At 47.1% G+C, this 25,928-nt stretch overlaps 1 protein-coding gene across 1 annotated transcript; it reads left to right on the forward strand.

Annotated features, from left to right (window-relative positions):
- Positions 1–12,666: 12,666 nt before the first annotated feature.
- Cav3 (caveolin 3) lies at positions 12,667–25,928 on the forward strand. The gene is made up of 2 exons (XM_021165712.1): positions 12,667–13,087; positions 25,193–25,928. The coding sequence occupies exons 1-2, from the start codon at positions 12,974–12,976 to the stop codon at positions 25,532–25,534; spliced, it is 456 nt and encodes a 151-aa protein (XP_021021371.1). The 5' UTR covers positions 12,667–12,973; the 3' UTR covers positions 25,535–25,928.

The raw sequence follows: 25,928 nt of genomic DNA on the forward strand, positions 1-25,928 counted from the left end.
CCAGGCCTGCTGCCTGTGCATCTGGGATGTTGAATTCTCAAGGTTGTTCTCCAGCACCATGTCTGCCTGCATGCTGCCATGCTTCCTGCCATGATGACAATGGCCTAAACCTCTGAAATGCAAGCCAGCCCCAGTTAATTTTCTATATATAAGAGTTGCCATGGTCATAGCATCTCTCTGCAGAAATAGGACATTGACTAAGATATTGAGAGAGCCTGTTACCTCCAAAGTTAAGTGAGGAATGACTGAGGAAGATATCCAGTGTCACTCTCTCTGCCCTACACACACACACACACACACACACACACACACATACACACACACACGTGAGAAGATGCAAATCCTATCATGAGAGACTACAAAGAGGGCTCACTGGATAAAGTTCCTGTTGTACAAGCATGAGGACCCAACATCCATAGCACCCATAAAAGCAAGGTGCTGTGGTACATATGCCTGTACGCCAACTGCTGGGAAGGCAGAGACAGGAGGAGCTCAGAGATCACTGGCTAGCCAATCTAGCCAAAATGGCAAGCCCTTGCCTCAGTAAGAGACCATATCTCCAAAAGGGTAGAAAGTGACAGAGGAAAACACCTGATATCAACCTCTGGGTTCTGCATGAGCACACATGGGCACCTGCAAACACACACACACACACACACACACACACGAATGTTTGCTCACTATGACCCATAAATATACAATAGAAAACAATCTGTACATGGGCAATAGTCAAATTTCTCCTCACAATCTTGTGTCAGCTCCTTAGGTTGGAGTGAAATATCACTGTGATCTCTCTGTATGTCGGGGTAAATCAAAGCGCTCGTGCATCAGAGCTCATCCCGTCACGAGCTACAAAAGCCCCACTGCAATAAGAACTTTGTAATTATCTGGCATCAGCACCACATTCACAAGACAAACACAGCCTGATGAATCGCTCTCCCTCATGGCCTTTTTAATGATCCCAGTTGGTATCTCAGGGATTTTTTTCTGGAGATGATCAAAGTCCCATTTTTAAAAACACATTATTAAACTTCTGATAGTCCTTTCCTATATAGCCTAGCATGCTGTTTACTTTGAGGCAAGTCTCAGTGTTAGCTACTGTTTACCAAGCTCACCACGGTTGTTGGGACATTTTACTCCCTTTGGATTCTGAGCAGTAGCTGACCCAGCACATCTAATCTTAATGGTGGCCACTCCTCAGAGTCCTGTCCTTCCTGTTACCAACTACCAGGGTGGCTTCTCAAGAGAGATACAATCATGTATCACATGTTACTTCTATCAATGACAGATCAGAAGGATAGTAAGCTGTACATGTCACTGGTGTGAGGTAGACTGGACCTTCAATGTCTATTTAAGTGCTATGTATGATGCTTGCACATTGGAAGAATTGTATAATGACACAGTACATTTCTCAGGACATATCCCCAGTGAGGGTCACTTTGATGCTAGACTCGGTTCCTTGTCCCATATCGGTGACAGCAGCCATGTTGAGATACATGAAGCTTTATGACGGTAATGAGGAGCTCTTGAGAGGACTTGCATTATGTGCGGCTAGGCTATCACTCCGTAAGTGGATCTCTGCTAATCCCTACCCACCCAGTTCCCCAGGGAGCATCTGACCTCTAGCTTCAACCTTCACCCCTATAACTACCACACAGGCTTCTAAGGCTGCAATCATGAAGGTGAAGGGGATTTTGAAAGCTGCTTGAGTTCTCACCCAGTCATTCTGTTGTAACTGACTATAATGGCTATTCTTTATTGCCAACTTGACTTCATCTAAAATTAACTAATACACAAGCAACTGGATACACTTGTGGAGTATTTCTTTCTAATTAAATCATTTGAAGTAGGAAGACCTACTTCTATTGCAGATATTTTGAGGGAGAAGATACACTTTTAATCCAGATTTTTTGGAGTGAGAAGACTCACTCAACTTTAATCTGGCCACACCTTCTGCTGGCTGCCTACACTGCCTACACAAAGGGAGTGGAAGAAGAGGCTTGCTCTCTTTGCCTGCTTGCTCTCACTCTTGATGGCAAGTCCATTCCTTCACTGGTATTAGACCCTTCTTTGAGATTCTGGCATATACTTAAGACCAGCCAAGACTTTCAGCTTCACAGAATGAACAACTCCTGAATTCTTTGACCTTCTGTTTGTAGTCAGCCATTGTTGGATGAGCTGGACTGGCCATGCTTGGATAGCCTGTAAGTCATTTTAATAAACCTTATTTGTTTATTTATTTATTTACTTACTTACTTATTTAGACAGATTTATCTAGATAGATTTAGATAGCTAGGTATCGATTGATGTTGGATGATAGGTGTGGGTAATAGATAGATAAATAGAAAGAGAGAGAGAGAGAGAGAGAGAGAGAGAGAGAGAGAGAGAGAGAGAGAGATAGACAAACATTCATTCTCTAATTTCTCTTCCTCTAGAGAACCCTGACTAGTGCCCTGACCAAATGTGTGGCCTGGACTTTGGGGTTCTCCACAACCTACATGGTACCATGCAACCTCTCCTCCTCTCAGGTTGAGCCCATCAGCACCTCCCAGCCTACATACCCAGTAGGGCTCACATTCCCAACCACTTTATTGCTCCCCCACTAAAACTGAGAATGCCCAGTGGCTTTCCTCAACTCAAAAGACAAAACAGAGGTTCTTGGCTCCAGGTCTATCAAAAGCCAGCGCTAGCCAGGCAGGGTGTTGCTGTTGTTTGTTTGTTTGTTTGTGTTTTGTTTGCTTTTGTTTTTTTGTTTTTGTTTTTGTTTTTTTGCACCTAGCCTGTTTCCTCCACTGGCCTTCATGGATGACTGCAAACTGCATGGATCTCACCCCATTCCTGCCACTGCCCATTCTTTTTCACTGGAGCAAGACTGAAGCTCAAAATCAAGATTCTCTCAGAAACCCAAGCCCTCAAGGTCTAGATGTCACCAGACATCTGTGGGTGAGCTCCAGGTACCCACCCTGCTTGACTCACATGGCTCTGGAACTAGGAAAGAGCCTCCCTGCAGGAAGCCCCATGGCTCTTCATCCACCCATAAAATCATGTAGGGAGAGGGAGAGTCCACAGCCATATATACCTTTGGCCAACCGATAGGCTCTGCTTGGCTGAGGTCAGCAGTGTCATGACAGTCTGGGAAAGCAGCCCATTGAGAAGCACAGAAATCCCTCCAGAGCTAGAAGCCATGGGTGAGGAGAAGCTTACAAGCCAGTAGGCAAAAAAAAAAAAAAACTGGGAACCCTCAGATACCATTAGCTGTGGACCTAGGCAAGAAGAAGAAGGACAGAGGGAAGGCAGGCAGGCATCTGTTCATAGACCTTGATTTAGAGCTCAGTGCACTTTGGTGATGGTAGGGGGTGCTATGAAGCAAGGAACGTAAGAAGCTTCCAGAAGCTTCAGGAAGTGAGGAAGCTAACTCTTCCCTAGATCCCCAAAGCAGTTTCCGGCTTGCTTAATTCCAAGGATTGAGAGCCCCAGAACAGGCATTCTACACCTCATAGTTAACAAGGTGTGAAGGCAGAGGTGGAGTATAGACAGGGCCATTATGGTTTTGAAGATACCAGGGAGGGGACTCTCCACTACTGGAGACTCCACTGCTTGTGGCAACAAAATCCTAACACTCGCATAAAGGTCTCTGTGTGTGCCTGCTCTGTGTTAAAGTCCATTGCACTCTCAAGCTTAGAGCACCTCCCAATTCCTGCATAAGAGCAGTGCAATGTCAAGTCAGTCAACTTTCCAGGATAGAAGGGGCAGAGCTTGTGAACTCCCACCTTTAGCTCAAGAGCTATTGACAGTTGATGGCTTCTGGGGAAGGAGGAGGCAGTTTTCATTAAGAGTGCGGCCTCTTGTAGGCCAATCACACTCCAGTGGATGACCACACCCACTGGACATATGGACAGCACAAATTGGTGGAGGAGGAGACGGAAGAGAAGGAGGGAGAAGAGGAAGGAGGAAGGAGGAGAAGGAAGAGGAGACACAAAGTTGGGAAGAGGTAAAAGGTCAGGGGAGGGAGATCTTGGAGGGATTACAAAGGGAAGTGTGGGTATAGATAATGAATATGATTATACATTGTATAGATGTATGACATTCTCAAATAATTAATAAGAGGATTATTATTTTAAATGTCAGTCATTTGGAAGTAGAACTCACCCTGTTGACTGTTCTAGTGTAAAATCCCCTTTCCAATAAGATCTCCTTCACAGGTTCTGGGGTTTGCAGCTCCAGCCCTTGACACACGACTATTCCTAGCTATGTTCCTTACAAAGCCCAGGAAACAAAGAAACCCTGGAACACACATGGTTCTCTCCATTCTCTGCTCTTCTCCCCTCCCTCCCTCAATCCCCGTTCTTTTCCAGGAGCCCAAGAAGCTGAAGTCCAAAGCTGAGGGAAAGCAGCCTCCTGCTGGCTCATTGGGACCTCAGGACTTTCTTCAGAGATCTAGGAATTCCTCCAAGGCCCTCTTATTCTCTAAAGGACTGTGAGGTAACCAGTCTCAAGAAAGGCAGAACTGTGATCCCTCTACTCAGGAGGCTGAAGCAGGGACTGAAAGTTCAAGGGTTACCTCAACTGCAGAGAGAGTTTAAAGCTAGCCTGACAACTTAGTGACACCCTGTCATGACGTAAGTGAAAGAGAGATGGGGGTATAGCTCAATAGTAGACTGCTTAGGCAGGAGGGCCTTGGTCCAATCCTTTCCATCAGAGAGAGAGAGAGAGAGAGAACACATGAGGTTCCCCAGGCTGGAGCCATGCCTGCCTGAATCCTAAGGCACCCTCCAACCCTCCAATGACTGCACCTCTCTGTGTTTATAGAGGGTTCCAAAATCTATCTATCTATCTCTCTCTCTCTCTCTCTCTCTCTCTCTCTCTCTCTCTCTCTCTCTCTCTCTCTTGCCTGCCAAGTTGGGGTCCACATTATGCTCAATGCCTCCTCTATACCACATCCAGGACTTTTTTGTTGATTATCTTTTTTTCTTTTGTTCTTTCTTTTAGAGACAGGATCTCAAAGAAGATGAGACTTTAACTTCTGGTCCTCCTCCCATCTCCTCCTGGGTGCTGGAATGGCAGTCAGGCTCCACCATGCCTGATTTATGTACTACCTGTAATGGAACCAATGGCTTCGCATATGGTAGACAAGCATTCTACAGGGATATCTTTTCAGCCCCATTATTTGTTGAAGTAATGCATTATTCATTTTGGTTTCTCACCCGCAGAGCTGAGAACAAATGCCAGCATGAAGTCAAAGTAAGCTGAAGGAGAGAGTGGTCCAGGGAATGTTTCCTTCCACACAGGAGTTCCTGCCTACCTCAGAACAAGGACTGCGGTATGAATGGTGGTTCTTGGCTCTGTAGGACTCCCTGCATAGCCCCTGCTTATAGTTTGGCTGGAGGACATTGATGCTGACTTTTTGAAGCAGACCTTAAGATCCTTTGGGTGATCTGAGTAGATAGAGACAGGAGAAGAGATAGGCAGCTTTTTCCTGTTGTCCTCGCCCTACATGACAACAGCATGCAAGCCACCTGTAGCCACCTGCAGCCACACTAACTGGATTTCTGAGTGGGAGGCCGGAGATGTATGGAAGGAAACGGTGAAAGAAATAATGGAGACCAAGACACATTTCTGTTCAAGGTCCCCAACTTTACTAAGAGTCTGTGCTTATAAAGGGGGGAGGCCCATCCCCCGCCAATCCATTCTTGATGCTTGTTGCGAGCCTGTAGGTGATCTGGATGCTGTCTCCAGAATATTTCAAGGGCCTCTCAGCAGGTAGCAGTGTCTTGGAGAAGAGCAGCAGCAGGTGACAGAAAAATAGAGCCATCTAAGTCGGAAGGTTCCACCCCAGGTGGCCTCATTCTCAGTGGCAGCAAGGTCAAAGCCAGCCTACTCAAGGCTGGGGGAGGCTACAACAGCATGAAGCTTTCTCCAGGCCAGAATAGGGGGACATCTGGCTGCACAGTCTAGGGACAATTATGGGCCCTGGATCAGTCACTATGTTCTCCAAGAAAATTTCTCAGTTTTATCTCCCCATGCATTGCTGATGTTCTAAATTAAAGAGCACTGCTCTTCTTCTTCTTTTTTTTTCTTCCACCCATGGGAGAAGGAATGAGCATTGAATAGGATTTTTGGAGTCTGTTGGGTCTCCTGATCCTGCTTTGAAAATAAAAACATTAATTCAATTCAGGAGGGCTCTGATCACTTCCCCAAACTCTCCACTTCTTCTTCGTCTTTTTAAGATTTAATTATCATTATATGTAGGTACATTGTAGCTGACTTCAGACACACCAGAAGAGGGTGACAGATCTAATTACAGGTGGTTGTGAGCCACCATGTGGTTGCTGGGATGCGAACTCAGGACCTTCAAAAGAGTAGTTGGTGCTCTTACCCACTGAGCCATCTCTCCAGCCCGAGCACTGCTCTTCTAACTGCTTAGACATGGAAGCTAGTCTCACTCTGAGAGAGAACAGTAAGCTTGCCCACAGAGCTCTCCCGTCCCAGCAGCTGACTCCTGCACGGTGCCTTCTAAACGACGTGTTTCACAATTAGTCCTTGAAGCTGAAGAAAAAGTTCTGGTGTGAGAAACGAAGGGAAAGGTGAAGCCATCTCATGGATACATTTGATGAAAGAAGAGTGGGCTAGTTAACACTGATTGCCAGCCCTGTAAGAGCTAGAATCACCTAGGAGATAAATAAGGGTCTGGGTATGCCTGAGAAGGAATTTATAGATTGGCTTACTTGAGGTGGGAAGACCCATCCTAAATGTTGGTGATTCCATCCCATGAGGGTGGGTCTTGCATTGGGTAAATCAGAGAAACTGAGCTGAGCACCAGCATCCATTCCTCTCTGTATCCTGACTGTGGACACAATGTAGCCAGCTGTCTCCTGCTCCAGCTGCCATGTCTAACCTGCAATGATGGACTGCACTGTCACACAGAGAGCCAAAGCAAGCCCAACCTTCCTTAAGTTGAGTGTTTTGTCATAGCAACAAGAAAAATGACTAATACAGAGAGTGACCCTGCCCTGGGTGGGAGGCTGGGACGTCTGTGAGCATTTTCTGTCCTTAATGATACAAATAACCAGAACAAGTTGATACTAAAGGGGCTTATTTTAGTACCAGCTGCTGTAATACCATGGGCTTGCGAAGCCTCACTAGACCCAGCCTTCTATGTGGGCAACTACATGCCATATTCTTAGATGATGCCTTGTCATGGTTGGAATGAAGTGTCCTCTACGGACTAATGTTGGAATGTTTGGTCCCTCGCTAGTGGCACTGGGAAGGTTATAGAACCTTTGGGATATAAGGTCTTCCTGACTGATGTAAGCCGGTAGAGGCCAGGCCTTGGGGGCTTTGGTCCATTCCATTTCCCACTTGAGAGGTCTCCTTCCCTTCTACAGCCCAGATGCCACCATCCACAGGCTGCACAGGCCTCCAGGTTAGTTCCACTGTCTTCCTGGTTCTGATTCTTCTTTCAGAGGGGCTCTTCAGTTTTGTTGTGATATGGACTTGGCAAATTATGTAATCAGCCCCCCTGAAATATTTGTTAACTAGCTCAATAGCTCACTTACCCCTCTTCTCTTCTTTCCCTGGGCCCTTCCTCAGTTCATCACCTTCATGCCTCTGGACAAGGCAGGCTTCTTCCTTCCCAAGCAGCCTGCTACGTGTCTGAATGTAGTTCTTCTTGGTACCTCGACAGTGGGCCTCCCAGCTGTCACCATCCAGCAGTCTGTTGGAAGTCAGACACTAGACTTAGGCAAATCAGAGTCTACCACTATTAATCCCAGAACATACCACATCTTCCAGTTCTGTCCAAACTTTGAACAATGAGACACGACATTGACCTCTTGAAAGCTCATACTTTGTTACTGTGCAGTCAAGTTATAAAAGGAAACCCCATAAAACAATCTTATGATGTTTTAATTAAGTTTAGATTTTGTCCACATTCCTGGTTCTCCTGGACCACATATAAGCTGTGGGTCATGGTTTGGATGCATTTGTAAAGTTTCAGTAACTTGACAAAAGATCTTTGGCTCCCTCCCTTTTAGCCATCTCTTTTCCAGCCTCAAACTACCCTGTCTCTCCTAAGACATGTCTCAAGCCCCATTCACTATACTCGCTATTACATATGGTGATGATACCCAAGATACACAGTCAAGTGTGGAACCTGAACAAGGCTCCAAGCCGAGTCTGACCCAATCACTTCTACCTGTCTCTGTAGTAGATTTCTGTTGGTGTCACTAGAGACTTCAATGTCTTATTTGGAAAGTGATTTAAGCCTTTTCAGTCTCTCTGATGGTAGGAAGAGAGGGTATTCATGTAGACATGACACCAGTGAGTTTGGGGACAGTGACCTGCTCATAAGGATATGGCAATCTATCTCCAAAGTCCAAGTTCTTGCTCCCACAGCCAAGACTATGCAGGAGCAGGAGCAAGACCCCAGTAACTCCTAAGGGGTATAGGCAGTTTTTGTAGTTACCTAACATTTGTTTTTAGAGAGGTGACAATGTGGTAAGCTACAAATATGCAGTCTTATCCTGTGTGGCCAAGAGGGATCAGCAATAACAGACATAAAACATAAATAAAAACTGTTGCAGGGTGGAGGGCTTCTAATGGGACTACTCTAATGTCAAATGTCTTCCCTTGCCCCTCCTCCTTCTTATCTAGACTCAGATGTGATGGTTGGAGGAAAAGTGTCCATCTATATATGTGAGGTAGCTTTGAGATGAGCAGAACAGATATTGCTGATTCAGATGTCTGGTTCACAAAGTGACCAAAGCAGTCTTAAACTAACGCCTGCAGTAAGCAGGGGTGGGGGTGAGGAGAGCCCTATATTGTAGAAGCCACATGATTTCTGTATCTTTATTTCTAGATGTAGACAAAGCCTTGCTGCTTCCAGCTTTACTATTTTATTTATATATAAATATATATACATATATATACGTATACACATATATACATATATACAGAGNGAGAGGGGAGGGGAAGGGGGAGGGGAAGGGGAGGGGGAGGGAGAGGGGGAGAGGGACTCTTGTAACCCTTGCAATCCAGGCTGGCCTCAATTTCTTTTTTCTGCATAGCAAAGATGGCCTTGACCTCCTGATCCTCACATCTCCACCCACCTACCCCTAAGTGCTGAAGTTGCAGGCTAAGCCACTGTGCTCAGATTTATGTCGTGATGCGAACAGAGCCCAGGTTTTCTTTTCTTTCTTTCTTTTTTTCTTTCTTTTTTTCTTTCTGTCTTTCTTTCTTTCTTTCTTTTTGTTTGTTTGTTTGTTTGTTTTTTCGAGACAGGGTTTCTCTGTATAGCCCTGGCTGTCCTGGAACTCACTTTGCAGACCAGGCTGGCCTCAAACTCAGAAATCTGCCTGCCTCTGCCTCCCAAGTGCTGGGATTAAAGACGTGTGCCACCACCCTCAGCAGGAGCCAGTGTTTCTAACAATTGAGCCACAACCTCAGTCCCCCTCCGGCTTTCTGACCACACTTCTTACCTCAAACGTCACCTAGTTCCCATCTACCTTAGGTGTGAGCACCAGTGGCCTTCCTCACACACAAACCTGATAATACTCCTCTGCCACCACAATGCTGTCAGTGGTTTTCCAACACTTCATGTTAGTCCATGTTCAATCCTGTGACAAATGACGGAGGGGCACATTCTAAGGGAAGGAAAATGTATTTTGCTCTTTTAGATTCAATCCATGGTGGCTTGACTGCATTGCCTCTGGGCCTGCATATAATGAGACAGACTATCCAACAGAAGAGCTCAGAGGAGCAGTACCCCTCATCTCCCGGCAGCCAGGAAGCAGGAAGAGTGGAAGGTTAGGTCATGGGCTGTGATGTACCTTTCAAAAGCATGCCCTTCTTGTGGATCGCCCTGGTGCTGTTTGTATTTTGGTGCTAATTCCTCTTCCCTAAGAATGACTTTAAGTGAACCTTCTCCCCATTTTAACTGGTAAAAGAGAGGCCAGAACTGGTGATTGGGCAATGGAAGAGAGGTGGAGCAAATAGGTTTTAGGGAACGAAGGAGAGAGAGGAGTGGGAAAAGAGAGAGAGAAGGGAAGACTGAAGAGGAGGAGGTGGAAGGAAATGGAGCAGAAGCACATGGCCTGGAGAAAACAGCAAGTTATAAAGAATCTCATAGCTGGGGAATATAGTAGTGTAGCGGTAGATCAGCCCAATCTAGGCACGCAGCTTGTATTCATACTAACTGAGCTGTGTTTTCCTTGCGCGGGCTTATTTGGGTTGGAGATTTACTGTAACATGCCCCCGGGAGTCTACTTCCTCCAGCAAAGCTTCATTACTTGGTAGCTTATGAATCCATCAAGGGATGAGCACACTGACTGAGCTAGAAACCTCATGCCCTAACACCTCTCAATAGAGCCATCAACTGGGAACTACGTCATGGCCTTTGCAGGAGCTGCTTCACATCCAAGCCATAATCCATCTCTAGATAACAACGAGTGTTCTTCTGCATGACACCTGGGATGCTTCACACTGAGGATACAATCTCGTGTCACCTACCCACCCACCCCGTTATCCAGTCACTCCATGCTTCTCAACATGCCAGTTCACACCCCTGTGAAGCCACGGTTGGTCTATTTAAAGGGTTTTCTGTGATTGACTCTTACTTGTCCTCCAACGCCTAACTGCATCCATCTCCCAAGAAGACTTCCCTATGGGCGTCAGGGAAAGTATCTCGTCCTGTGGGCTTGTCTATAAACCATATCTTAGATCACTTGCCACATTGCAGAAGAGTCCACCACTTTCTGGTCACTGTCCTAACCCCAACCCTTGAGTCAGGGACAAAACTGAAACCCTGAGTGAGTGTGTAGGTGGGTAGGTTAACAGATACATAGACCTTGGCCTCCAGGATTCAACATTGTTATCCATCATACGCTGGAGTTTCAAAAAAGAGCTAAATTGTAATATGGACTTAGGAAGTGGAGAAAGGGACACCCCCCTAGCTGATGGACTGCCTGGGTACATTCTGAAAGCTGGAACTAGAGCCATGTCAAGGTGCCAACATGGCACGGCCTGATACATCAAGGATGGAGCAACCCTACCCCACCCTTGCCATGGCTTCTTCTTATTGTCTCATACTAAGCCCAACACACACACACGCGCACACACACTTGCAGGGGAAACCACAGACCTGCTCCAAGGCACAGGAGAGCAGAGCAAGGTCTTTGTCCCTTTGGTGTCACTGTGAATAAAGACAGCTTCCAGTAGAAAAGGTTAACTTTTGCTCACTGAATTCTGTTAAACTTAAAACAACTGTTAGGGTGGAAGAGCCTGCTACAATAACATGGACAAGGTAAAGGGGAGGCTTATAACTGGACCTACAATAAAGCTGGTCCAGCTGTCTTTCAAAGCCACCCTGAGGAGCATGTAAAAGACACTGATGCCCTTTCTCTAGTAAACTTCACAACTCTACAGGCATTTACACCTCTATACAGAGAGTCCTGGTTTCCCTGTAACAGGTTGGATTGTGGGTAAGAATGGCTAAGAAAGCCTCTATCTGTTCTAGGAAAGGGACCACCTGGACCTCTCCAGAGGTAAGCAAGATAGGTTGAGATGGTAGAACAAGACTTACAAACCCCAGGCACTGGAGACAGACTCTGCAGGATGCACTCAGCCTTTCAGCACTTAGGGCGCTAAAAATAAACCTGCACTACTTGGCGGCCCCACCTGTGCTGTGATGTAAATTCTTCCTTCCAGGGCACAAAAAAGCAAGTTTGTTGTGGGTGTCAGGGTTAGAGGAATGCAGGAGAAAGCATCTCCACATCCATGGCAAATCCATATCAGGGCAGAGCAGCTCACAGCACAGAAGCCAGGAAACAGAGTCAGGAACCAGGTCTAGGTTTGCCCTTCAGAGACATGCAGCTCCCAGTAACTGACTTCCTCCTCTCGAGCCTGCATTCCACCCTCCAGCACCTCCAGATCCTCCACTCCAGTTGTGAATCCATCAGTGGCTTCATCTGCAGAAACACCCTCCCAGGCAGCTCCAGAGGTGTGCTCTCCTAATCTCCTAGGTGTCTCAGTCCAATTAACCTGACAGTCGAGATGAACTGGGAGTGGGAATATGGCTCCGTCTATAAAGTGCTTGCCATGCAAGCATGAAGACCTGTTCACCAAGTGGGTCTGCTGAGGTGGCTCATCAAGTCAAGGTGCCTGCCACCTAGCCCGATGGCCTTAGCTCAATCGCCAAGATCCACGTGGCAGAAGGAGAAAACAGATTCCCTTGGGTTGTCCTCTGAGCCCATGTATATATGCTGTGCACTGCTCACTTGCACACAAATAAATAAATAAATGGAATTTTAAAACGTTTACACACAGTGATTAACTACCACAGCAAATCACCAATGTAAGGAGAATCTAGCAGACATTTCCAGTTCCGATAGACTCCTAACAAAGCCAGCCTCCTCTCCTCCAGGGTGGGAAGAGTCTTGATTGGTTATTTTCTGGTCCTTATAGTATCTCTAGTCACAGATAGGGTCATGGTGGCCCAGAGAAGAGACATGTGCCAAGGTCACTCAGGAGCTAGCAAGAGACAGAGCTGGGACCGAGCCCACCTCCCTTCTTGGGCAGCTGCTCCTGGGAGGAGCCTAAGTACGGAGCAGCAAATTCCAGGGACTCCAAGGGGTTTGCTCAGCCCGCCTCCACAGAGTACCGGGAAGGCCAGGCCCTGGTGGCTGGCAGGGAATGCCAGGTCTCCTCTCGCGTGAGGCCAATGGCCTGCACAGCCCCCTTTAAGGAGCGTTCTGCCATCCAGTCTTAATTTTAGCTTGGAGGCGTGCCACCAGCAGCTTTAACTAGAGGCCGGCTGAAGTTATGCAGGACAGCTGTCAGCCGGCATGCTGGGTGGGGCCTATTTAGCCGGCAGTGGCACCAGTCTGGAGACCCTAAGCTTGGTCTTTCTGCCCCCAGGACTACCAACGATACCAGCCACAAGGCTCTGATCTCCTCCTGAAGGAGCCCCAGCCTCACAATGATGACCGAAGAGCACACGGATCTGGAAGCTCGGATCATCAAGGACATTCACTGCAAGGAGATAGACTTGGTGAACCGCGACCCCAAGAACATCAATGAGGACATTGTGAAGGTAGGCTCGGTGCCCAAGTGGGGCATCATGGTCCTCACACACTTGAAGTCAGCCTCCCCAAAATCCCCTGGATAGTGTCTTCTTCAAACCCCAGCAAACAGGCAAAGTTGTACAGGCCTTAGCAAGGCAAGAAGAAAACTTTAACCACCTTCATAATGGTGCTAAGGGGAAGACACCAAAAATGCCATCTTACTAGTAGCTCCAAGTGCCTGCCCTTGGCTCTGGCCCCAGGCCCCAGAGGAGTCACTGGGAAGATACAGAACCTGGGCCAAGTGGTTGCTTTGCTTTGCCAGCAGCACTTAGGCTGTCTCCATAGTGGGCTTGGGGTTAATCTGAGGCCAGCTTCATCAGTGGCCCCTCCAAGAGACACTAGCTGCCCCGCAGCAGTGCCTAGTATTTGTCTCTCAAGCAGAATGGGCCTTATAGGCCATCCTTCCTGTCCCTGCCTCCCTAGCTCCCTGCTTCACCCAAGGCCTAGTAGCCAGGACTAGGCAAAGGCCTCTCAGCAGGCACCCAGAAAAGAATACTTAAGTGCCTTGGGTCCCCATCACTCAATCTCTGTCTAAACTAAATGCCAGAGGAACCCCATCAGAGCAAAGTCCCAGCCACCAGCCTCAGAGTCCCCGGAGTAGCTGGGCATCCAGGCTAGTTACTGGGAATCACAGGCCAGAGCTGCCTGTGGAACTACAGGTGCAGTGTGGCCCCGATACAGTCACCCTGCACACTGTCAAACCATCCACAGCACCGCAGTCGCTCCTTCCAGCGGCTGAGCTCTGCATATAATTGTGAGGACTGTGCTCTCAGCATGACAGTCACTGTGGCTTAGTGTTACGTGTGTAGTTTTATAGGATTCGACTAGAGTCGTGCCCAGCTTACAGAAAAGCTAGGCAGACAGTATAGAGATGGCCGAAGTACCCACCTGCTATGAAATTTAAAGTTTTCTAGCAGTTACTTAAAAAAAAAAAGAAGAAAGAATCCAGTGATTGAAATTGATTTTTATGAGGCCAACAAGATGGCTCAGTGAGAAATGATGCCCACTGCCAATTCTAATAACCCTGAGTTCTAGCCCAGAACCTATGTGATAGAAAGAGAACAGACTCCCACAAGGCCTCTGACTTCCACACATGCACCATAGCACATCATGTACACACACACACACACACACACACACACACACACACACATACACACATACACACACACACTAATTTTTAAAAGAAATTAATTTTTATGTTTTCACTTAATTCTGTATCCAGAATTGTAGCATTCAACACCTAAGTCACATAAAAGGATACACATCTGTTTCTAGAACTCTGTATGTCTTATACCAAGGACACACCACTGTGTGGACTCCAGATTTTCCTCAGTAATACATGTTCCATACTTGGTTCATAAAATTTAACATTGAAAACTGATTCACATGTTCAGATTGTGCCGGACATTCTTACGTTTTTCCACAGTGGAACTGCGTCTCTCTTTTTATACTGTGATTATTGTGACACAGAATTTAGAGACGTGGCATCATGTGAGCCACAGATTTTAGCAACACAACCAAGACTTCATTCAAAGGCACAGCCAGAGCTGCCATCCTTCAAGACTGCCCCTCCTACCTGACTAAAACCCAACCTTCCATATGCCTGTCCACACCCGACACAAGCTGGTGCCACCTGTTTGCTCTGCCTGGTGACTCCCAATGCCACCCCCCCACAGAGCATACCCCTGTATTCTGAGCAGTAGTGCACACCTTTACTCTACCCAACTCAGACTCCAAGGCCACCACCCAATGTCACCTCCTCTAAAAAGCCTTCCCTGACTCCTCCAGATAGTCAACTGCTCCACATCTTGGAACCCCTTCACCAGGTCTGACCTAACTCACACCATTGTGTGTTGACATAGGTCACTAATGGTGGCGATGGAACTCCATGAGGTACACACAAAGCAAAATTTCCCAACTCCAAAATACTAGAGACCTGCAGCAGTCATGGTTTCCATAGAGTAGTCCAGCCAAACTGCCTGGTTTCAACTCCAGACTCCACCCAGAAGCAAAGACACTGGATATGTCACCTAAGCTTCTGAACCTCATTTCCCCCATGTGACATCAGTTCCAGTCACCTCCATCAGGTACATGAGCCCCAGGCATCCCTGGGCAGCAGAAATGCCCAGTTATGAATTGAAGGTTTATAAGACAGTCACCACTCCCAGGAAGTGTGTGGTTACCTGGGGCTGAGCAGAGCCCTCAAACAGCCTCACATCCAGAAGACTGGAAAACTGAGTCCTTGCTGGGTACCAGGGCTGGGGATAAGAAGCATAGGACAACACAATTTCTTAGGGATGCTGTGATGGGAACCAAGTGCAGAGGAAACTGACAAGGTTCTACTGATCCAAGAGGGAGCCAGACCCTAGGACCCCAAGAAAGAGGCAGTGGTAGTACTGTAGTGCCCAGTTCTCTGTCACTTCTCTGAGGAAGAAAAGTGTCCCCTCTGGCAGCCCTGATCCCCATACCAATATCTCCCAAAGACTAAATAAAAGGTGCACAATTAATTATGTTCAGAGGAAATTAGCTGGCATTGTTTGGACATTTTCTGCCTTAGGAAGTTCTCTGGCATTTCCTTCCCTTCATTTTTTAATGAGCCAGAAATGAAACATTTAGAAACGCATAAGAAGGATAATATCGGGACATAAATACCACACAGTTTCAGAGAGCTGACCGGCTGGGGGAGGGGTGGGTTCTCAGAACAAGACAGCTTTCTACTGCCTGGGTGTCTGTCATCACCTGGGAAAGAAAGGAGACAGAAGGCGTCAGGTGAGAGACAGAGATAAGACAGAGGTCAAGGCGAAGGCACAGAAGTCACTGAAGCATGCTAGGTCGCCTTGCCAGGGTGTTCTTACACGTCAACAGCGCCCTCCTGGGATGGGGTGAACAGCAAAGACAGAATCCGGGAAGCACCAGCTGCGGTCCCCAGGTCCCCAGCTAGGACACTAAGCTTGCTGAGTGTCTCGAAAAAATCCTTTTCCCTCTGTGAGCAGGAGTCCCTGGTATAGAAAGAAACCCGAGTGGGGACGAGGGACCTCGCTGCAGTCAGCTGCAGATTTCATGCATTAAAACACGAGGGAGGAAGGAGACAGAGCCACCAGCATAGGGAGGGGGTACTTCCTATAGGTGCTGCTCTCGAACCCGGCCTGGACAGTAAAAGTCACAGTGAAAATGAAGCCCATATACCCACTAAAGTAGTCTCTGACACTCGGGCCAGGCCTCTGGCTGAGTGGAGGCTTGAAAGATGGCCACTCAGGAACTGTTAAGAGGTTACCTCATTTCCTTCCTCACCCAACCCTGCTACTAGCATGAAAACCCCGCCCCATGTTACTGAGGACCAGCTGCATAACCGGCACCATGCTGCCTAGAGGGGATGCCAAGATCTGTGTGCCCACTGCATACCAGGCTTTGGGACTCTGAGCTCACTTGTGCATGTGCCCCATGCAAGGGCACCTCCTGATGACTCGGAGTGGAGATAATCTAGCACCCTCCCCCAGGCAAGCCTAGAAACCCCAGCCTGCCCCAGTCCCTGGAGTCATTTCTGAGAAGGCTCGCGGCTGACTCCAAGTCCCTCCCTCCCTGGCTTACACACGGGACCTTGCTCCTGAAGCTGCAACTTTCAGCTCCACAGAAAGGGAAGCAGACAGATGTACCTGAACTCTTCTCAGTTCATGGATTCCCCATGTACACCTGCCACAAAACACCCTCCGTCTTCCAATGGCACCTTCTGCTTGTCAGCAAAGCCAAGATGCATTTAGAGCAGCCAGCAGTCTATCCTTAAAGTCCTGCTTCCAGCTTTGGTGGAGCTGTGACACATGGCTGTGCAGTAATAAAGCTGACCTGATGCCTCTTCCTGGGGAGAGCCCGAGCCTTGCAGATGAGACTAGAATAAAGAGCTGGGCAGGAGAAGGTGCCAAATGCCATAAGTGGGTGTCAGAGGAAGTGTCCTGGAGGTTAGGGGCGAGAGGGGACTTGTGCCTGAGAAAATCAGGAGCTGTCTTCCTGCCCAAATGATACCCAAGGTGCACTTTTTAAAATGAGATGAAATGAGGACCAGGCATTCTAAAAACAGGAAGTGGAATGAGCAATTATATGGAATCTTTTCACAGTTCTGGGAAGAATACAGGATGGAGTTGATAACTGTGAGGAGCAGGTGCCACCATCACCCCTTCCTGTGTGCACAGCAGGCATTACTAATGGATCATAGTACTCTTCTAGGAAGCCAAGCCCCATCATCTAGTTAGAGTTGGTACCACAAATAGAACCTCTTCGCTACTCTGGCTGCTGGAGAATACAGAACTAACTGTCCCTTGAAGAAAGCACAGAACACCCAAAAGAAAGTGTGCCGGTGAGAATGCAGAAAGGGCAGGCAGACAAGGCAGAGCGAATCATAGTTCATCTGATCCTTACTGGAAGCTCCTTTATCTCCCTCCATAAACTACTTCTCAAAACGGCTATGTGGGCCCTGGGGTGACGGCTCAGTCAGAAGAGTGCTTTCTGCACACACATAAGGACCTGAGCTTAGCTCCCTCAGAACCCATATAAAAACCCAGGCAGGGCTGGTGTATACTGTAACACCAGCCCGGGGACTGGGGGAGGTAAAATATCCCTGAGCCTTGCAGACTAACTGGGCTAGCTGAATAGATGAGTTCCAGGCTTGGTGAGAGGCAGTGTTGGAAAAGTAATGTGTAGAAGTGACTGAGTAATTCAATGTTGGCCCCACACCTCCATGCACACATATGTGCACATGTGTGTGGGCACATGCCTGTACACATGTGCATGTGTACCCACATATACACACATACCCATGAACACACACAGGCTATGGAATTAATATAGAGATATTCTCACCTGGTGATGCTATGTTTGTCCAGACCTTTCAAAATGTGGTCTCCTTTGCGGGGTTTAGCTTGCTAAAATGTGGTTTCATGTGTTTTGTCATTATAAGAAGTCTTTATGCAACCAAAGTAGAGAGGGTCTTGTCCTTCAGGTCTGAACATCAGCAAACGAGTCCTGCAGCCTCTAGGAAGTGAACCTGGGATCAAGGGTGCCTTCCCCAGTGACATGCTTTTATCATGCAGCCCATCACCCACCTACCCCCAGCAGTTCTGTGGCTTTGTGGAGCTGGCTGAGTGGTTCTACTGTCTCTGGGGACATCCCCTGCAGCTTCAGTCAGATGGTAGCCTAGGGCTGACATCACTTGGGGACTCTTCTGGGCTAGATCATTCAAGAAGGTATTCTGCTATTCTAGGACACAGGTAGAGACAGAGGACAGGACTCAGTGGGGATGCTGGCATGGCTAAGCTTCCATCTCAGAGTTTCAGGGCTGTTTCTAGAGAGAGGTTGTAACACACTTAGTACCACTCTAGAGCAAGGTATAAGAGTAAATTTCAAAAACCAGTAACTCTGCCAGGAGTCCCTAAAGCAGAAGGTGACAGGACTTCCTGGTGCTTAGTCTGTAGCTGGCCCAATGCTTTCTCTGTCACATTCTGATGGTTAAAATGAGTCACATGGCAACCTCAGACTTGAAATGGGACAAGACCACCCACGGTCATAGATACAAAGAGGTGTGACTCACTGAAGGTTATTTGGGGAGACTCGCTAGCCAGCAGCCAGAAGCGAGTACATGGTCTCAGACTCCAGCCAAGTCATTTCCATCTCTCCCCACCCTACCAGTGCCATCTTCACCAAAGGCACTAGCTGAGAGGGCAAGAGAGATGCCAGGAAGAAGCCAGCAAGAGGCTAAGTGCCAAAATGCACTGGGAAGACAGTGAGGCCCTGCTAGGAGGTTCCAGTCTCACTTCCTGTGGCCTTGTTTTCCAGGGCTTCTTCCCTGGTCCTTTACACAAACGCAAGTCCCTTTGTGCTCCAGCAAGGGTTCTCCAGGTAGCCCTGTAGGATACTTTCTGTCCAAACTACTAGTAATACCTGGTCACCTCCTTCTGAGATTCAGCTCCTGCTGGCATACCTGGCTATAGGGAGTGGAGAAAGCCTGGATTAGAAGTTCTGACTGACTGTTGACATAGGCTCAAGCCCATGGAGTCTACTCCCCAGGGGATGGGGGGGGGGGAATCATAGGTAAATGGCAAACTCTCCTCTTCTGGTCTGTATGTAGTTGTTGATTAACATGTGTAGAAAATGTCCACATAGCTTTCTTCCCCTGGACATTTCCAGCCTGAAGGCTGCTCACCCACAGGGACTGCTCCTATAAAGATTAGCTAAATCTGCCTCCTTGGTCTATTCTATACCATAAACCCTGCCTCCTTGTTTAGCTGTATGCAACAGCCCCACCTCTCTGTTTAACTCTGCATGCTACACATGCTAAGCTTCTGGGGTACTGTGTTTTCTCCATCAGAGAGTCCAGAACACCTGATCCCAGCTTTCTGTCTGTGTCTATCTGTGTTTGTCTTTTTTCCCTTCCTTTACTGGCTCAGTCAGGTCCATCCCAGAAGCAGTGCTGGACAAGGCACCTGGCCCATGTGGTGACCCTGGGCAAGAAGCATGCAGACTCCTCTTGAGTTGAGTCACAGGCTTTACTGTCTATCTAGCTTGAATTCCACTATGCTTGGCCTTTATATACCTTATGAAACGACTAGTATAAGATGTATAGGCAGAGATGATCTAAAGGGTCCAAATGCATTATGAGTTTTACCATGGTCACCCCAGATCATACAGAAATCTGCTAATATTGTTTCTAACAAAAGAAAGAAACCTCATCCATCTTGTTAAACTGTCTTTACAGCCATCATCTCATTTTAATTCGTAATTTTATGCATCAGTGCTTTTCAGACTGTGTGGGCAATGGTCACTCTGACCGAGATTATTCCAGTCTATTGTAACAGTTATACTTTTGTAAATCATAGTAAAAATTATCAGAGAAATGAAAAGAGTATATAGTATAAATCCCCATTAATATTATTATTCAGTAGTCATACATGACTGCATCGAGTTGCTATGACCATTTCTAACACCAATTCAGCTTCTGTACTGACCTTCTGGGACTGAATGGCCCACCCTTTACATAGCATGACAGCAGTCCAGGATACCAGGATCCAGCCATGCTAAGGTTTTTGCTCCTGTCTTTAGACACCAACACTGAAGCTATGCTGAGAACCATGTCTCCATCCTCTCTCTGCAGAGTTCAACACAACAAATAGCTAGAGGAAAAGCATAGCACCTTGAATCACACAGTAGCTCATCAGCCAAGTGGACGCTGGAAGCCTCACACCACCTCCTATACTCCTAGATATCTTATCTGAATTATCCCAACCCTGGATGACCAAGGACTGAATAGTGTGGAATTCTGGGTGGAGGCAGACTTTGGATGCAGGAGTAGGTGCTGTCCTCCCACCTCATTTCCAGGCAACCCAATGGTCCTGCACCTTGCCAGCCTTCTCAGTGACTGCAGGGACGGTGCAGACCTGTGCCAATGAAACAACTGGCTTTCTTGTTGCTCCCAAAATAACTATGTCAGAGAAGACACAGGCTGAAAGAGTGCCATCTTCACTCCCCACCCTCCAGCTACATAAGTCACTCTGAGACTTTCTCAGCCCAAACCCTCCAAGAAAAATCCTTCTCCCTCCCACTGCTAGAGAGGAAAGGAATTCAATGTGCTTGATGCACTCCAGGGCCACCTAGACCTGCTGAGTGACTCTCACGGATGGCTTTGATGAATGGCTCTCCGAGCCAGAATTTGTGGTCAGAGTGCTCTCAGGTCTCAGATTCAATTTAGGGGAGCAGCTACCTCCTCCCTGCGCAGCCCCACTCTCCAACAGCATGTTGCTGCTTCAAAGAAAAGAAACCAGTTGCCACACATTCACCTCTCAAAGATGATCCCAGGAAATAACTCAAGTTTGGGTGCCAATAATTTCTGAGAAGAAATGGTAATTCAAAAACAAAAAAAAAACAACAAAAATCCTCATAGAAGGGACAAGCATCATAAGCAGGAAAGAAAGAATTCATCCATTGTCAGCTGTCACTGAGAGGTCCACACCGTGTGAGGAGGTGCCCTGGAGAGTTCTTCTATTCATCATCTAGAGTGTTAGCAGAAGTTCCAGGACATATTGTATAAGACTTTAAGAGCATTTGAACAAGTACTTATCATTAACGAGTACCTACCATGTGGCAGGTATTGAGTACTGAGCACTGGGTGCTCAGTAAGTATTTGTTTCTGTGGATGAACATATGAATAATGGATAGAGAAGAAGAGGGGAGAATAGGTAGGTGAGGATATGGATAGACAAACAGGAAATGAATGAATAGATAAGAGATAGAGGGGTGGGTAGATGGGTATGGGTCAAAGATGGGAGAATGGGTAGGAAAATGGGTAGTTAGATAAATAGATGATAGCAGTGGACAAATAGATGATAGATAGATGATAGGTATATAGATGAAAGATAAACAGATAGATGATAAATAGATGATAGATAGATAGATAGATAGATAGATAGATAGATAGATAGATAGATAGATAGATGAAAAATGAATAGATGATATCTTACTGAAGATTGATAGATGGGTAGATAAATGGGTAGAAGAAGGAATGAGTGGGTAGGTAAATAGATGGTTAGACAAATGCATGAATTATTAGAAAAATATATGACTAGCTACATGGGTAAATAAATGGATAGAAAGGGAGATGAACTGATAATGTATGGGTAGATAAAAAAATAGATGGTGAGACATACATGGGTCATGAGTAAATAGAAGAAAAAAATTATCTCTGCTCTTTATACCAATAAAAAATGCTAACCACTTTTTTCTAGCATTTTTCTCTTTTTACTTAAAAGTAGATTTTTTTCAAACAATATGTTTTAATCAGTTTTTCCTTTCCCACCTCCTCCCAGATCCTTCCTACCTCCCCACCACCACCATTAGAAAATAAGCAGGCAACTAAAGAAAAGCAGAATAGGGCAAAACACACACACACACACACCAAAAGAGCCAAGGAAAAAAATCACAAGGGCACAAAAAGCACATACAGACACAGACATACGCACGTGTGCACACAAGAGGCCCATAAAAATGCCAAGTAGGAAACCATACTATCTAAGTGTCTTTGTCAGGGTTTCTACTGCTGCAGTGAAACACCATGACCAAAAAGCAAGTTGGGGAAGAAAGGGTTTGTTTGGTTTATATTTCCACATCACTGTTCATCATCAAAGGAAGTCAGGGTGGGAACTCAAGCAGGGCTAGAACCTGGGGGCAGGAGCTGATGCAGAGACCTTGAGAAGGGCTGCTTACTGACTTGCTCCTCGTGGTTTCTCAGCCAGCTTTGTTATAGAACCCAGGACCATGAGCCCAGGGATGGCACCGCCCAAAATGTGTTGGGCCCTCTCCACCCATCAATCACTAATTAAGAAAGTACCTTACAGGTGTGCCTACAACCCAATCTTATATAAGCATTTCCTTAATTGAGGCTCCTTCCTCTCAGATAACCTTAGCTTATGTAAAGTTGATACAACAATTCACCACTATAAGTAAAAGACCTGTAATGTTTAAAAAAATAGACAAATAAATCCTTCAGGAGAACTATGAGTTCATTTTCTGTGGTGCTCCACTGCCGGCCATGGAACCTGACCTTCTGTGACTTACACACCTCCTGAAGCTGTCTTGGAGAGAACTAACATTTCCTTTGCCAGTGGCTGTCATTTGGAGATAGCTCATGGGTTAGAGATGGGGCTTGTGTCTACTTCTCCTCTCAGAACTGGGACCCCATCTGGCTTAGACCCTATAGGCCCTATGTATGGTGCCACAGTCTCTATGAGTTCTTACGAGCCTCAGTCCTGCTGTGTGTAGAAGGCCTTGTTTCCTTGGTGTCTTCCATCCCCTAGGGCTCTTACAATTTTTCCCGCCTCTTCTGCAAAGTTCTCTGAGCCCTTAGAGGAGGGATTTGACAATGACATCCCATTTAAGACTGAGTGTTCCAAAGTCCCTCACTGTGGACATTTTTGAGTTATGTGTCTCTGTGTTTCTTCCCATCTGCTGCAGGGAGAAGCGTCTCTGAGGATGGCTGAGTAGAACTGCTGGTCGATAGTATAGCAGAATGCTGTTAGGAGTCAATTTATTACTAAATTCCTCTAGCAGAACAGTAGTATTGCTTTCCCTCTGGTCTCAGGTTTTGGCCCCCAGAGTAGTGGGAGAGATGAACTCCACTTCATGGAGTGAACCTTCAATCCAATCAGATAGTAATTGGTTACTCCCACAACTTTTGTGCCACTACGACATCAGCATAGTATGCCGACAGGTCACCATAGTAGATCACAGAGTTTGTCATTGGATTGGAGTTTACCCTTCTCCTCTGGTAGCATGCAGAGTAGCTTCCAGTGTCGTGAACAATACCCAGCAGTGGTGAGGGCTCTAGGTAGGCGGCAGCCTTGCCATCAGTTTGTGTAGCACAACCAATAGCCTTGGCAATAGCCTAAGTTGTATGGGTGTTCCCTTAAGCCCCCTTTGACCAACAACTGAGTTAGATGTAACCCATTCCAGTCATTGGATGTTTCATTTGGTGACAAGAGATGTCTAATTTGGAATTTGTTTCCCCCATTGTTTGATGGTTCCATTTGAATGTCTTTCGTATATGTACATATGTTAATAAGTTTCTACTGTAGTAGGTTTCTATATGACCCTTCAAATAGCCCTTTAGTTTTAGCTACCCCTCCCCGTACTTCCTTCCTTACCCTACCCTTCTTCCCTCATTATCTCTAATAAGATTAATGATTCCCTCATTAATCTTCCCATTCCAGTCCCCTCCCATCACCAGTCCACAACTATATTCTATTTCCTCTTCCTCAGGAGTTCCTTCCTTCCCCCGCTCCCGAGTCCCTTACTCTATACCTAACCTCTTTGGTTGACCAATTCCATTTTAAAGAGGAGGGAACAAATCGCACCGAGGTTAAAAGACATGCCAAACCCACCCATCTGGTCAGCAGCTGTGCTGACATGCAAGCTCTCCTTTGGACTCTAGCTTTCTAGGTTTTTGTTCCTGGTGGGTGGCTTGCTTGTTTGTTCATTTGTTTGTTTGAGACAGGATCTCACACTATAGACAGACTGACCTGCCTCTCACTATGTGGTGCAGGCTTTCATCAAACTAAGAGCAACCTTCCTGTATAGGCCTCCCTGGGATGGCATTATAGGCGTGGCTCGCTCTCTATTGAGGAACGTACTCTACTACAGACTCCCCCTCCAGCAACAGCTGTTCAGTCAGTTTCTGTATATCAAGTACACAAGACATCCAACTTAAGAAGAGTGCAGGTTGCTTTGGGCTCACAGTTTTGGAAGTCTCAGTCCATGACAGAGGGCCCCATTGCTTTGAATCTATGATGAGACAGTTCATTGTGGCTGAAAACACATGTTGGAGGAAGGCATTCACCTCATGGCAGGGAAGTGAAAGAGAAAGAGGAAGGCACCTATGTGGTCTAACAACCTTCCACTAGATGCCTAAAAAAGGGTCCTTTGGTCTCCCAGTAGTGCCTCCCTGGGGACCAAGGCACTGTTCTATTAGAGGACATTTCAGATCCAAACTCTAGCAGCATCTATCCACTCCTAACCCTGCCATTAAGGGTTCTGAGTATTTCCATGTCTCAATTCACTCAATCCTCTGACAACACCTACAAAACAGGGCAAGAAAAATGCAACCCAGAAAAACCTCAATAACCTGCTTGGGTTATCCAGCCAGTAAGTAGCCACTCAGAGTCCAAAGCACAGCAGTGACTTTAAAGCCAAGCACAAACAGGAAAACTATGTCAAATACAGGAAGTTGCTGAAATAAAGGAGGCAATCTGGGCTACAGTGATTCATGACCCACGGCTCTGGGTGGGTGTAAAGATAAAGAACTAGGACTCTGTCTTGAAATAGGTTTTTCTGCCTACCAAGGGGTAGATCTCACTGGGAGTCATCACCTTCGCTGAGGGATGCAGCATAGCCTTGGGATCCCACCGCAGTTAGGGTAGCAGGAAGACCGTGGAGTAGTCACGATGCCTGGATTGAGCCTGGTCCTGGTCCAGGCTAGAGCTCCTACCTCTGAGCCCACATATCCTGTGAGTTGAGCTGTCCCCTTCTGGCTCCTGCAGGTAGATTTTGAAGACGTGATTGCGGAGCCTGAGGGCACCTACAGCTTCGACGGTGTATGGAAGGTGAGCTTCACCACGTTCACCGTCTCCAAGTACTGGTGCTACCGCCTGCTGTCTACACTGCTGGGTGTTCCACTGGCCCTGCTCTGGGGATTCCTGTTCGCCTGTATCTCCTTCTGCCACATCTGGGCCGTGGTGCCCTGCATTAAGAGCTACCTGATCGAGATCCAGTGCATCAGCCACATCTACTCACTGTGTATCCGCACCTTCTGCAACCCGCTCTTCGCTGCGTTGGGCCAGGTCTGCAGCAACATTAAGGTGGTGCTGCGAAGGGAAGGCTAAAGTGAGGCTGGGCTGTGGGGAAGGCTGGGCAGGGGGAACAAAGGTCAGGTGAGCATACCTGGCTCTGCTCCACATGGGCTGCTGGAGAGCTCATCCTTTTGAGGTTCCTCTCAATTCCACCTCAAGATGGGAATACTTGGTGCCTGAGGAGCCAGAAGGAAAAGACAGCCCAGTGTGGAAACACGGGCACCCCTGCTCCGCTCAGCCTCCCATGAACCCCAGCGGCCCTGCCTGAGCGGAGGGTTCCTTAAGAGGCAGCTAGCGCAAGGCTTTGCGTTCACATGTACTGTAATAGCCAGTCTTCTAGAGGTGTGACTCGTCTCCTCATGCTAGGGAGAGCAAGTGGTGACTGCTGGCATTGAGGAAGGTGCTGCAATAAAGGGTTTTGGCTGCA

This window comes from Mus caroli, chromosome 6 (assembly GCF_900094665.2).
Source record: "Mus caroli chromosome 6, CAROLI_EIJ_v1.1, whole genome shotgun sequence".
Classification (NCBI taxonomy): Eukaryota; Metazoa; Chordata; class Mammalia; order Rodentia; family Muridae; genus Mus; species Mus caroli.

What these genes read in the sequence shown, in the direction of transcription:
- Cav3 (XM_021165712.1), top strand. Translation starts at nt 12,974, where the DNA reads ATGATGACCGAAGAGCACACGGATCTGGAAGCTCGGATCATCAAGGAC. An exon ending in TCAATGAGGACATTGTGAAG is followed by an intron (nt 13,088 to 25,192) that starts GTAGGCTCGGTG and finishes TGGCTCCTGCAG; the next exon opens with GTAGATTTTGAAGACGTGAT.